Source organism: Puma concolor, chromosome D1 (genome assembly GCF_028749965.1).
Source record: "Puma concolor isolate L17-30 chromosome D1, mPumCon1.1.hap2, whole genome shotgun sequence".
Taxonomy (NCBI): Eukaryota; Metazoa; Chordata; class Mammalia; order Carnivora; family Felidae; genus Puma; species Puma concolor.
Window position 1 is genome coordinate 95,484,925 of NC_141676.1, and position 14,580 is coordinate 95,499,504.

General features: G+C 37.3%; 1 protein-coding gene across 1 annotated transcript; it reads left to right on the forward strand.

Annotated features, from left to right (window-relative positions):
* Positions 1-294: 294 nt before the first annotated feature.
* On the forward strand, positions 295-1,251 carry LOC112866170 (olfactory receptor 8B8-like). The gene has a single exon (XM_025929219.2). It carries the CDS (start codon positions 319-321, stop codon positions 1,249-1,251), a length of 933 nt encoding a protein of 310 aa, XP_025785004.1. The 5' UTR covers positions 295-318.
* Positions 1,252-14,580: the final 13,329 nt, after the last annotated feature.

Sequence of the window (14,580 nt, forward strand, 5' to 3'; positions counted from 1 at the left end):
CAATTCTCTCCTAGTCCAATCTTCTCCCTTAACCTTTGCTTTATGCAGCAGTCATGTTGACATATGGAAACATTGGCCTTCATGCTGTCAGCTCAGTTTTGATGCTCTGTGCTTATGCAGTTTATAAAGACTCTAATGAGGGAATGCCCATGTCACTAGATTCATGATAATGGTAAAGCAGATCTGTGGGTCCAGATTAGGCTAGTCTCAGATATTCTTTGTACATACCCAATTCTCATGAGAGGCTATATGGTGAGAAAAATTGAATTTTTCTGTGTAACATTTTCCTCCTGTGTCCACAGATTCACTTAGAGTAAAATGGTGCCTGGGAATGCTTCTTTTGTGACTGAATTCATTCTGCTGGGGCTAACAGACCTACCAGATCTCCAGCTCCCCCTGTTCTGCCTGTTTCTAGTCATTTACGTGGTCACTGCATTGGGAAATTTGGGCTTGATAACTCTAATTGGGCTGAATTCACATCTACACACCCCCATGTACTTTTTCCTCTCCAATTTGTCCTTCATAGACTTCTGTTATTCTTCTGTGTTTACACCCAAAATGCTATTTAACTTCACATCAAAGAAGAATATCATCTCCTATAGGGGGTGCATGGCCCAGCTTTACCTTTTCAGTTTTTTTGGTATTTCTGAAGGTTATGTGCTGACATCAATGGCCTATGATCGCTATGTGGCCATCTGTAACCCACTTTTGTATAATGTTGTCCTGTCCCCTAAAGCGTGTTCCAGCCTTATGCTTGGTTCATATTTGATGGCATTTTCGGGTGCTATGGCCCACACAGGATGCATGCTGAGACTGACCTTCTGCAATGCAAACACCATCAACCATTATTTATGTGACATCCTCCCTGTGCTCCAGCTTTCCTGCACAAGCACCTATGTAAATGAACTGGTGGTTTTCATTGTGGTGGGCATCAATGTGATTGTGCCCAGTGTCACCATCTTTGTGTCTTATGGTTCCATCCTTTCCAGCATCCTCCGCATCAGCTCCACTGAGGGCAGGTCCAAAGCGTTCAGCACCTGCAGTTCCCACATAATTGCTGTTTCCTTGTTCTTTGGATCAGGTGCATTTATGTATCTTAAACCATCTTCTGCTGGGTCTATGGATGAGGGGAAAATCTCTTCTGTCTTTTATACCAGTATAGTTCCCTTGATGAACCCATTCATTTACAGCTTGAGAAACAAAGACATTAAACTTGCTCTGAGAAAAACTCTGAATAGGGGAAAGTTTTGATATATCTGCCACTTGGCATTAGAAACTTGTATCAAATACTGTTTGTATTTCCAGTGTTCCATCTTCCAATTGGCAAGTATATGTCTCCTTTAAGTCCTGGGATTGAAGATTCCACAAAGGAAATCAAGGTTAACCCATTTTGCATATGTAAACATCAAGCATAAAGTGTCTTTTGGCAGGCTTTTCTCTTTGACCTTTGAACAGCCAAACCAACACATCAGTGATCCTCAAAATATATTTATTGTATGCATGGGAAAGTGAAGCTCAGAGTAGCTAGATTTACCTAAAGTCACATAGCTTCGTCAAATCAAAGCCTTCTGATTTCAAGTCTACTATTTGTAGCCTATTTTGCTCTACTTTATTCTGTTTTTGTTTCAGTAAGCACGGACTATGAGAAAACATTGCAAATTTGAAAATTAACTGTGCTTTGTTCCAAGATGATTCATGAATTTCTCTCGGTGTGGGTATTACTTTTTTTCATATTCTCTTTCAAAAAACACTTTGATGGTTCTTTTTGTTGGGAGAGAGAATGCCTTGGGAGCTAGTATATTAGAAAGATGTTTGGCTCAAATAGGGAGGTTATTTTTCTGCAAATTGAAAAGAAAAAAAAAACCTGAATTTGCAATGCTTGCAAGTGTTTGTAATTCAGAGAATAGGCCCGGAAAAGAAAGGAGCACAGAATTTTGTCAGTAGGTCAGGACTCAACAAGACACATGGGCAACAGGTATGAATGAAGTCTCTTATTTATTGTGGGGAGTGGTTATGAAAATTAGGATCCACATTTCAGTTTGATTTTATATCCTATTCTGTAGAGAACCGTAACATATTTCAGTTTCATATACCTTTCATAGAACTATAATGCATAATGTCCATATATTAGTAGTGTTTTAGGAATGCAGATGGAAAAGCTGTAGGCACATTTGGGGAACCAGGTAGATTGAGGGCAGCAGTTTTAGGTGATAAAATAGTAAGAGGTAATTTGAGTTCAAATTAGGAAGAAAGGAATTTAGAAAGAAAAATGATGGATAATGAAAGCCCCTACCCATGACTCTCTCCTTTCTTGATGGCCCTAAAAATATGGAGATGAGAGGGTAGTGAAAGCATAAGTTATTTGATATATTTTTTAAAGTTAAATCCACAGGGTTAGAGGACTTGGGGGCAACTAAATCACTCCTGTTTTTATGGGCTTCCATATACTTTCATCTGGATTTTTACATACAAAAACCTTGAGTTGCAGCTGATAGAGCAATGACAATTAAATGAAAGATTAGGTGAATAAGCCAAATTGTGACAATGTTTTTTCTGGAAGGATATTGGATGATGATGATGATGATGATGATGATGATTATCATTATTATTAGAAAAAGCAAAAAATTGCTACTCTAAAAATCTTCAATTTGATGAATCAAATGACAATTTAAATATTTTCTATTTTATTCACCTTCAAGGTTTTATTTAAATTCCAATTAGATAACATACAGTGTGATATTGGTTTCAGGAGTGGAACCCAGTGATTCATCACTTACACACCACACGCAGTGCTCAACACAACAAATTCCCCCTTAATCTGCATCACCCATCTGGCCCATCTTCCCCACTCACCTCCCCTCCAGCAACCCTCAGTTTGTTCTTTATTGTTAAGAGTCTCTTATGGTTTGCTCCCCTCTCTTATTTTTATCTTATTTTTCCTTCTCTTCCCTTATGTTCATCTGTTGTGTTTCTCAAATTCCACATGTGAGTGAAATCATAGGATATCTGTCTTTCTCTGACTGACTTATTTCACTTAGCATAATACCCTCTAGTTTCATCCACGTTGCTGCAAATGGCAAGATTTCATTCTTTTTCATTGCCATGCAGCATTCCATTGTATATATATGCCACATCTTCTTTATCCAATCATCAGTCAATGAACATTTTGGTTCTTTCCATAATTTGGCTCTTGTTGGTAGTGCTGCCATAAACATTGGAGTATATGTGCCACTTTAAATGAGCATTTTTGTATCCTTTGGATAAATTCCTAGTAGTGCAATTGCTGGGTTGTAGGGTAGTTCTATTTTCAATTTTTTGAGGAACCTCCATACTGTTTTCCAGAGTGGCTGCACCAGTTTGCATTTCCATCAGCAATGCAAAAGAGTTCCCCTCTCTCCACATCCTCACCAACATCTCTTGTTTCCTGAGTTGTTCATTTTAGCCATTTGACAGGTGTGATGTGATATCTCATTGTGGTTTTAATTTGTATTTTGACTAATGTCATCCTCAATGGGGAAAAACTGAGAGCTAAGATCAGGATCTTAGCTAAAGATCTTAGCTAAAAACTAAGATCAGGAACACAACAGGGATATCCACACTCACCAGGTGTTCCACATAGTACTGGAAGTCCTATCCTCAACAATTAGACAACAAAAAGAAGTAAAAGGCATTCAAATTAGCAAGGAAGAAGTCAGACTTTCACTCTTCACAGATGACATGATACTCTACATGGAAAACCCAAAAGACTCCACCAAAAAACTGCTAGAACTGATCCATGAATTCAGCAAAGTCACAGGATATAAAACCAATACACAGAAATCAGTTGCATTTCTACACACCAATAATGAAGCAGCATAAAGAGAAATCAAGGAATCAATCCCATTTACAACTGCACCAAAACCCATAAAATACCTAGGAATAAACCTTACCAAGAGATAAAAGATCTGTCGCTGGAAACTATAGAAAGCTTATGAAAGAAATTGAAAAAGACAAAAAAATGGAAAAACATTCTATGCTTATGGATCAGAGGAACAAATAGTGTTAAAATGTCGATACTACCCAAAGCAATCTACACATTCAATGCAATCCCTATCGAAATAACACCAGTATTCTTCACAGAGCTAAAACAAGCAATCTTAAAATTTGTGTGGAATCAGAAAAGACCTGAATAGTCAAAGGAATGTTAAAAAAGAAAACCAAAGCTGAAGGCATCACAATTCCAGACTTTAAGCTGTATTATAAAGCTTTAATTATCAGGACAGTGTGGTGCTGGCACAAAAACAGACACATAGGTCAGTGGAGTAGAATAAAGAACCCAGAATGGACTCACAAATGTATGGCCAACTAATCTTTGATAAAGCAGAAAAAATATCCAATGGAAGAAAGAATCTCTTTAGCAAATGGTGTTTGGAAAACTGGACAGTGACATGGAGAAGAATGAAACTGGACCACTTTCTTACACCGGACACAAAAGTAAATTCAAAATGGATGAAATACCTAAATGTGGACAGGAAGCCATCTAAATCCCACAGGAGAAAATAGATGGCAACCTCTTTGACCTCAGCTGCAGCAACTTCTTACTTGACATGTCTCTGGAGGCAAGAGAAATAAAAGCAAAAATGAAGTATTGAAACCTCATCAAGATAAAAACTTCTCCACAGCAAAGGAAACAATCAACAAAACTAAAAGGCAACCGAAGGAATGGGAGAAGACGTTTGCAAATGGCATATTGGATAAAGCGTTGGTATCCAAAATCTATAATGAACGTATCAAACTCAACACCCCAAAAATAAATAATACAGTGAAGAAATGGGTAGAAGACATGAATAGACACTTCCAAAGAAGACAGCCAGTTGGCTAACAGACATATGAAAGATGCTCAACATCGCTCATCATCAGGAACCCACTTTTAATCTTTGCAAGAACATTTAGGTACGTGGTTCCTGGGTCCACCTCCAGAGAGGCAGGACTGTGTTGGAAGTACTTGCTGAATCCAGGAAAAGGAAATGGTTATTGCATAAATCATTCATTTGTTTATATTAGAAAAAAAAAAAAAGCCCAGCTTTTTTTTTTACCTGCTAAGTCCCTGGCAATGTTTGGAAATGTGATATATATGACAAACAAATAAGATATGTGAAAGACCAATATAAACATAGATTTTCACATACAAAGTAGAGTTACACTGTACACATGGAGAGATTCTAAAATTGATCTTATATAGTCAACATTACTCCTGAAAATTATGTCAGCAAATGTTTATGTTGGGGGCAGACACGGTATTCTTCCACAAGTCTAACACAGTTGATTTTCCTCTTTAACATTGGGATATTTCACTGTATATTCAGCCTAGCATTAGATGTAGTAGTTGTTTTATATGCAAGAATTTGTTATACAAAATAATGCATGTTTAAACATTAAAGTCTTGGGGCGCCTGGGTGGCTCAGTTGGTTAAGCGTCCAACTTCCGCTCAGGTCATGATCTCGCGGTCCGTGAGTTCGAGCCCTGCATCAGGCTCTGTGCTGACAGCTTGGAGCCTGGAGCCTGCTTCAGATTCTGTGTCTCCCCCTCTCTCCGCCCCTCCCCCGCTCACACTCTGTCTCTGTCTCTGTCTCTCTCAAAAATATAAAATAAAATAAAATAAAATAAAATAAAATAAAATAAAATAAAATAAAATAAAATAAAATAAACATTAGAGTCTCAGGGTGGGAAGTTTTAAATTCAGAGGCAGAGATTCTCATTTTCCTCAGTAGGTAGGATAGCTGGTGGAATCACCTATGCTGTTTAAAGTGTCTCTCTGGGGCGCCTGGGTGGCTCAGTCGGTTGGGCGTCCGACTTCGGCTCAGGTGATGATCTCGCGCTCCGTGAGTTCGAGCCCCGGGTCGGGCTCTGTGCTGACAGCTCAGAGCCTGGAGCCTGTTTCCGATTCTGTGTCTCCCTCTCTCTCTTACCTTCCCCCATTCATGCTCTGTCTTTCTCTGTCTCAAAAATGAATAAACGTTAAAAATAAAATAAAATAAAGTGTCTCTCTGATGTAAGGTTGAATAGACCCACTTAAAAAATAAAAGTATATGCAGGGTTTTACACTTGCTCTTAGGAAGAGTGTGCTGTTGCTGTGTTCCCTGCGTGTTATATCTGTCAGTCTCTGTGTTCCTCAGGGAAGAACTTTGAGGTAAATGGGGGAGAGGATCCAGTTCCCATTTCATAGATGATGAGACTACTACTCAGAGATGTTCATGGCTTATTCCAAGTCACAATTAATACATGGTAGAAATAAGACTCGGTATTTGGTGTTTTGATTCAAAATCTATTGGAGGTAAAAAAAATTATTATTATTATTATTACACAATATTTGCCATACTTTAAAAAAATCAGTGAAACTTGAACAATGGTTAGTGGATAAAAATGCCTCTGAGCACAAATAGAAGGAAAATATTCAAATAAGAAAAATGCCTAGAAAGTTATCTTTCACATTTTATATTTGACAGACCTTTTGTCTAATTTAGAAAGGGTGACTAAGTTCTCATTTGATACAGATTTATACAATAAGCGAGAACATATAAGATAGCTTGTAATAAACTATATTTGGGTGTTTACAAAGTGCCAGTAAATTCTTACATTCAACATGTTATTTAATCTTCACATCCTGGATTCTGATAAACATCAACGTGATTAGCCCCTTGCAGCAGAGTTTGCTAGCTGTTCACCTCTTATTCTAGAACATACATTTCCCTTTTTTCCTTGCAGTGAAATGTGAGATATGAATGAATTCTAGACAAAATGGACACCATTCTGGGGAAAAGTTTACCTTTTCCATATTCTCTTTGACCTTCTGTGGGCTGGATGCAGATGATGATGAGGCCCTACTTAGATAATACAGCTGTAATGTGATGACAGGAGAAGCTTGCAATAGTCATGATAGAGAATGAAAAAATGGTTGGAGCAACCATCTAACAGGTCACAAAGAGCACTCTGGTGTGCTGGCAATAATCTATTCTTGTATCCACTAGTGATTATAAGCTGCTAATTTTCTAATAATTGGTGAAGTGTAATTTTATAAAGTGTATAAATTTCACAATAAATTAAGTTTCCAAAATGTTGATTATAGCTCTCCATAAACGGAACATTAAGCTAATCCATAAGCAAAGATTGAGCATAAAGACCCAAGTAAATGGGAACAACCCTCAGAATATAGAATGGCTCCCATAGAAAAGGACCACCATATGTAGGATAACACTTACAGAACAATATAGACGAGTCTGGGGCAGAGAACGTTCTCTCCACTAACCTGATGAAGAATTTCACCACTGTTTGTAGAAGAAGGAAAGTCAATGTACAATCCCGTTTTATAGATTTGTAGTATGTTATGCGTCATTATGCTTAAGCTAATGGTATAATAAAGAGAGTGTAGCCCTCATTCCGTTTTATATCATTTCATTTTCCGAATCCTGTCCACTTTTTTCATAAAGTCTTTTCTTAAAGAACTTCTTTAGGCATTATCTTTTATATTGGTAATGAAAACCATTTGAAAATATAGAAATATAGCAATACTTAGGCATAGAGAAAAGACTGCCTCAGTCATTGGAAGTACTACAAGAGATAATGATTGCATCAGAATCAGGTATCACAATTCAGAAGTGATTCAACAGTAAGTAATTTTGTGTTGAGTCTAGCATGTTGGATGACAGGATTTTATAATCTCACCTGTCTAGATAAGCACTGTTCCTGGAGATCAAGAGACCTGATCTCAGTTAAGTAAACACTGAATAAATTGTTGATCCTCAGTCTTTGTGTGTATATACTCCTAATGTAGTTTTTTTTGGCATTTTTCTTTCTATAAGTAGATCACAGTGTTAGAAAGGCGCCATGGGTTCAAAATAAATTAGTTGATTTCTTAAAGTGACAGTGACATGTGATGATGAAAAGGTGGTTAAAATGAATGCTTTGGCCGTTGCTGCTAGGAAAAATAAAGGTAAAAGAAACATGAAAAACTAGAACTAAAGGGACAGTTATGTTTAAAAAAAAAAAGGTCAAGAACATCAGTGATCAGAACATCACTGATACTGAATTTGGGAAATGTATAAAGAGTAACACTTTTTTTGACAGAACTCTGACTTGAATCTATAGATTGAATTTCCCAAATTAGTAGTCTACTGAGGCAGAGATTCAGTGATATCTTTTCATTTCCTCTTTCATTACTCAGGCAAGAGCTTTCTGATAGCCTGACGTGTGTGTGTGCGCGCACACACACACACACACACACACACACACACCACTTAATTAGTCCCTAAATTTCTAAAACCCTCACTTCTATCCCAAAAAAAGCTTAAGTTATAGGTATTTGCACCAATGAATTGTTTATCATTGCATAGTGAAATAAGTTTGGAATTATAGCTAATAATGGAAATTGTTAACTGTGATAGGATTCTAAATACGTGATAAGCAACTGTGGATTAAATAGAGCAGAGTTAAAAATTGTCTTTCACACCTCAGAACATTTGTTCTGTAATTGATGCAATTTTGACCCTGTCCCATTCTTTTCCCCTGCCTGGAATTGCTACTTCCCATTGGTATTATGCATTGGTCCTACCTTCCCAGGAATATTTTTTGACTCTTTAATACTAAGTGATGATTCCCTTCTTGGCTGGCATCTCATTGGTGTTTATTTTACTATTGCATGTATCACATTGTATTATAAAAGTTTTTTACATTCATATGTCAATCTCAATAAAAAAGTGAAATTGGAAGTGGATTTTTCCCCATAAAATGAGTGGGTTTTTGCATAAAACAAGAACATACTCAAAAAGTATAGGAAAACAAAACCATATTTTAATGCCACCAGCTGTGTTCTAGGCACAAAAAGAAAATGGAGTTAAGTACGACTTTTCTCAGAACTCTAAGTAGTGTAGATACATACTCAGTGAGGATAGCAGATTGAGCTGATCTAGCAATCTGAGGGTCTTGTGAAACTGGTCTTTATGATCTGATAATTATGCTACTGAATATTTACTCAAAGAATATGAAAATACTAATTTGAAAAGATACATATATCTATAAGTTTATAGCAGCATTATTTACAATAGTCAAATTATGGAAGCAGCCCAAGTGTCCATCGATAGATGAGTGGATAAGGAAGATATGTTATGTATACAAGGGAATGTTATTCAGCCATAAAAAAGAATGAAATCTTGCCATTTGCCATGCCATGGATGGATCTAGAGAGTATAATGTTAAGCAAATAAGACAGAGAAAGACAAATACCATGTGATTTCACTTATGTGTAGAATTTAAAAAACAAAACACAGAGAGCAAGCAACAATCCCCAAAACAAAACTCTTAACTATAGACAACAAACAGATGGTTACCAGAGGGGAGGTGGGTGGGGGAAGGGGTGAAATAGGTGAAAGGGATTAAGAGTACACTTATCTTGATGAGCAGCCAATAATGTATAGAATTGTTGAATAACTCTATTGTACACTTGGAACTAATATAATGCTGTATGTTAACTATACTGGAATTAAAATTAAGAAAAAAGAAACTGATCTTGTTTGTTCAGGGAGGAAACCTACTGCTGTCGGTCAATCTGTACGGATACAAGACTTGTTGTCTTAGATGCCCTGGAGACAGATGTCCACTTTCATTCTTATGGGACCAGCTAGATATAGTCCTTACATTTGCAGAGTTGCCAGACATTCATGTGCTGACATGTCCATGCACAAGTCCATGTACAAATATACATTTATATTTAAATATGCACACACATACATAAAACCAATTGATGTGCTTACCATTCAAAAATAGCATTGGTGTCTAAACTCAAACCAGTCAATCTAAAATAATCTAAATGTGTTAGCCAGTTTTATATTTAAGTTGAGTGAGCATCAATGAATGGATACTTGATTGAAGAGTCTAAGCTCCCAACTATAGAATGTTCTGGGCATCTCTATCTGGAAATATCCATATGCCTTACTGAAGTACAAGATTTTAAGGATGTAGCATTACTTTGTTAACTGTTATATCCTCAATTTCTACTACCTCATGGATGCTCAACTAATATTCTTTAGCTAAATTAGTGGCTGAGCTAAATTAGTGGTATGATGCTGCCATATGGTCATAGTGTCATAGGAGTCTAGTGTGTGAGGTCAGCTTACTTGAGTTTTAATCTGGTGGCTTCATGATTTAATTCTTTCAGGTTAATTTTGCCTTGCACATTAGAATTATTTGACAGCTTTTAGTAAATAGTGGTTCTTCAGGTTTAAGTAAGAGTTTTCTTAAAATAAAATATTCTATTTAAATAAATAAGCATTAGTAAAAACTTTGGAAGCTATGCAATGAAAAGATAAGAAACATGATTTTGAATTTGATTTTTACTCAGACACCACTAAGTTTAACTATATCTGTTTTTTACCAATAAACTGAATTTCCATCTCTACATCATTGCTTAATTTTACTTCCCCCCCCCCCCCACTTAGCACTGATGTGGAACTGTTGTTATTATTTTAATTGACAACCATATGATTGGATCTATATCTACACTTAGAATATATTTTGCCAAACCATAAGAACTTAAAAACTGAGAATAAACTGAGGGTTGATGGGGGGTGGGAAGGAGGGGAAAGTGGGTGATGGGCATTGAGCAGGGCATCTTTTGGGATGAGGAGTGGGTGTTGTATGGAAACCAACTTGACAATAAATTTCATATTAAAAATATATTTTTTCAAAAATTTAACTTTCTGAGATAAATAAGGTTATGAGTGACTTCATCAAAATGAGGAAGGAATTTTTAAAAAAAACAAACCATACTTGTTTTTTTTTCTTGTACCTCTATCTGTAATAAGTTTCATGAAAATATTGGCATATCGGGATACTTTCATAGGGAGTTGTGCTATGTACCTTCTAAAACCCAACCAGATTTATGGCCATGATTTTTTTCTCATTTCAAAATAGAAATATGTTATTTAACTAAAGAGTATCCCCCCCCCCATTTTTTCAGCTTTATTGAGATATAATTGATATGTAGCACTATATAAGTTTAAGGTGTACAGATTCAGGAGAGGTGGTTAAAGATATCAATTTAGGAAGATCCTGAACTCACCTCCTCCTGCAGACCCACCGAATCTACAGCTATATATGGAACAGTTTCCTCTGAGAAAGATTTGAAAAGTGGCTGAGCATCTCCTTCACATTGGCAAACAAGAAAAGGGCCACACAGAGGAGGGAAGGAGAAGCTGAGATGTGGTCTTGCTGTGAACCCCTGGCAAACTCACACCTCTCCCTGAGAAGCAGAGTGTTCATACCCCACCTCAGACACCCCAGCTTTTAAGACCTGCAGGTGAGAGGTGAGGCCCCAAACATCTCGCTTTTAAAACCAGTGGAGCTCATGTCCATGAGACCCAAAGGCTATAGTGAACTGAGAAACATTTCTTAGAGGGCGTATGTGCAATTCACTCACCTCAGGGCCCAGTGCAGATGCAGCCATTTAAAAAGTGCCAAGACTATATCTGAAAGACATTCATTTGCTAATGTTAATCATCAGATTAAGAGCCAGGGCTGTGTTGGGGTATTCTGTGGGGATTGAGGTGCTAGGTGGGTGCCATTTTTGTGCTCTCCTTCTATTTTGCTAAACCTGGTGGTCGCCACTTGTTTTTACTCAGTGGGTGCCATTTTTGCATTCTCCCTCTGCTTTGATAAAGCTGTCGAGTGCCATCTTTTCTTTCTTTTTTTTTTTTTTTTAATACTAACCTTTTTTCTTCTTTAATTTTTCCCCCTCCTTGGCAGGTGTCTTCTTCACACTTTTATTCTCCCATACTCCACAGAGCCAGTATCTCCAGGAGGGAAGCTTTTACACACACCTGATGCCCGAGTTTTGTGGCTGCAGCCACAAAAGATACCTTTTGATTGCCTGGCTCTGGAGGTCAAGGGAGCTTGCATCCCTGGATCCCATGGGATTGCAACAACTGGAGAGTCAGTTGGTAGTTCTTGGCAGACTACCACATGACAGGCACTGCACAGAGAGCACATGGAAATATACCCTCAGTCTTTCTGAGAAAGAGGCTTTTTTGCTTTCCCTTGAGTGTTGGCCTGAGGGGCAGGCTTCTGGTCTGGCACACTTCCAGAAGCCTATGGAGGTCATCTCAGGGAATGTAGGCTAGGGAGCTTCTTTCTGTCCTCTCCCTCTGCCTTGCTACAGCCCGCCAGTATCTTTTAGAAAGGATCTCATACACTGGTCTGGAGCCCAGATATTTGTAGCTATTTCCCAGGGGATGCCTCCATTGCCTGGGGAGACATGAATTATTATAGTCTCTAGGAAAGCCATCTGATATTAAACTGAAAGATGATATTCTACAAAATTGTTTTATTGAGGTAAAAGTACTGGTATATCAAGTACAGGCACAAATAATTATGATTATTTTAACATTGCTTATAGTGGAAAATCTGGAAAAATAGTGAAGTTATACTAAGATGAAATGATTGGGTAAGTTATAATATACCCACAGCAGAATATTGGGGAAATAGTAATGAATTAACGAAGTATCATCAAATGACAAAAACAAGAGATTTAAAATTATGTACCTTGGGGCAAAGTACATAAACTCCATGCAAATCCTGCTTGGGATTCTCTTTCTCTCTCTCTCCACTCTCTCTCTGCCCCCCCCCCCCCCCATTGACACTTGCTCTCTCTCTTGCTCTCTCTCTCTCAAAAACAAATAAAAAGAGAAAAACATATACTTTGTAATCATTTAAAAACGCTTAGAAATGTATTTGGTTATGTGAGCAAGTAGGAAAATATGGTAAGGTGTGTGCTAGGTTATACACAGGAATAACTGAGTGATGGAAGGGAGCCAAGACAGGAGAAGTGCTAAGAAAAAAAGGAAAATGAAGTGATTTGTTTTAAAACATGACATGATCCCTTGTGTCATAATGTGAAAATTACATATGTATAGGAGACTGTGTGTGCATGTAATATATTTTATGAAAGGTATTTCTTTTTAAAAATTTTTTGAACATTTTAATTTATTTTTTAGAGACAGACAGAGCACGAGTCGGGGAGGGGTAGAGAGAGAGAGGGAGACACAGAATCCGAAGCAGGCTCCAGGCTCTGAGCTGTCAGCACAGAGCCCAACGTGGGGCTCGAACTCACAAACCGTGAGATCATGACCTGAGCCAAAGTCAGATGCTTAACCAACTGAGCCACCCAGGCACCCCCAAAATGTTTTGATTACTTCTTTTCATCCTTTTTTTTTTTAAGAGTTAGTATTATCTTTCTGGTAGCAGCTTTATTGATGATTCACACATTTAAATTAAACAGTTTATGCTTTACTCACAGAGTTGTGCAACCATTGCCACAACATATTTGGGGACCTTTCCACCATTCCCATAGCTGCCAGTCTCCTATTCCTCACCCCAATCTAGGCACCCCCCAATCTAATTTCTGTCTCTATAGATCTTAAATGCTCTGGATAGTCCATGCAAACAGAATAATACAATACGTGGTCTTTTGTGACCAGCTTTTCTTACTTGGCTTACTCTTTCTAAAGTGCCTCCATATTGTAAATTGGAAAGTCACTTTGTTTCTTTTCTTTTTTCGCTAAGTAATACTCCATTATGTGCATACACTTCATTTTGTGGTATAAATTTTGTTGAATTCCAACTCATCTATTTTTTTCTTTTGTCTCATGTGCTGTAGGTGTCATATTTAAGAAGCCACTGCCTTAATCCAAGGTCACAGAGACTTACTCAGATATTTTCTTATGTGAGTTTTATGATACTACTTCTTACATTTATATGTATGATTTATTTGGAATTAATTTTGCTTCTTGTGTGAGATAAGAGTCCGATTTCATTTCTCTAAATGTCAACATCTACTTTGTTGAAGAGATTATTGGCTCTCCATAGAACATCTTGGCATCCATGTTGAAAATCAAGTGATTATCAGTGTGAGAGTTGTTTTTGCATTCTCTTCATGGAAATATATGTATATATGCACCTGTCATGAATTTAAATGAAATCAATTTGTCTCTATACTCTAATTCTTTGGTTTTCCTTCACATGTCACTTGTCTGAGTTCTTTATTACATTTGCATTTAGGCCTTTTTATTTCACCTGTTTAATAGTTAAAAACAAAGGGATGGGTGGTCTTAGAATGCTTTCAAGCTACTATATGGATTAATTTTGATTACCCAGAGCCATAATATTGAAGATGGGGAGGAATAAGGAACAGCTTTAATTTTTTTTCTCTCCTTGAATTAACTATACTTTGAACAACTGCTTCTTTTATCTCCTAACACTCCTCTAAAGAATTTAAATACTATCTATAATCACAGTGCCTTGCATTAGATTTCCAGAACTTGTTCATTTTCTCACTGAAAGTTTATCACTTTCAACAACAAGCCAGTTTCCCACCCCCCCCCCCCCCCACCTTCCCAGCCCCTGGTAACCACTTTTCTACTCTTTCTATGAGTCTGGCTTTTTAATTTTTAAAATTATTTTTACATGTTTATTTATTTATTTTGAGAGAGAGTGTGTGTGGGTGTGGGAAAGGAGCAGGGAGAGAGAGGGAGAGAAAGAATCTCAAGCAGGCCC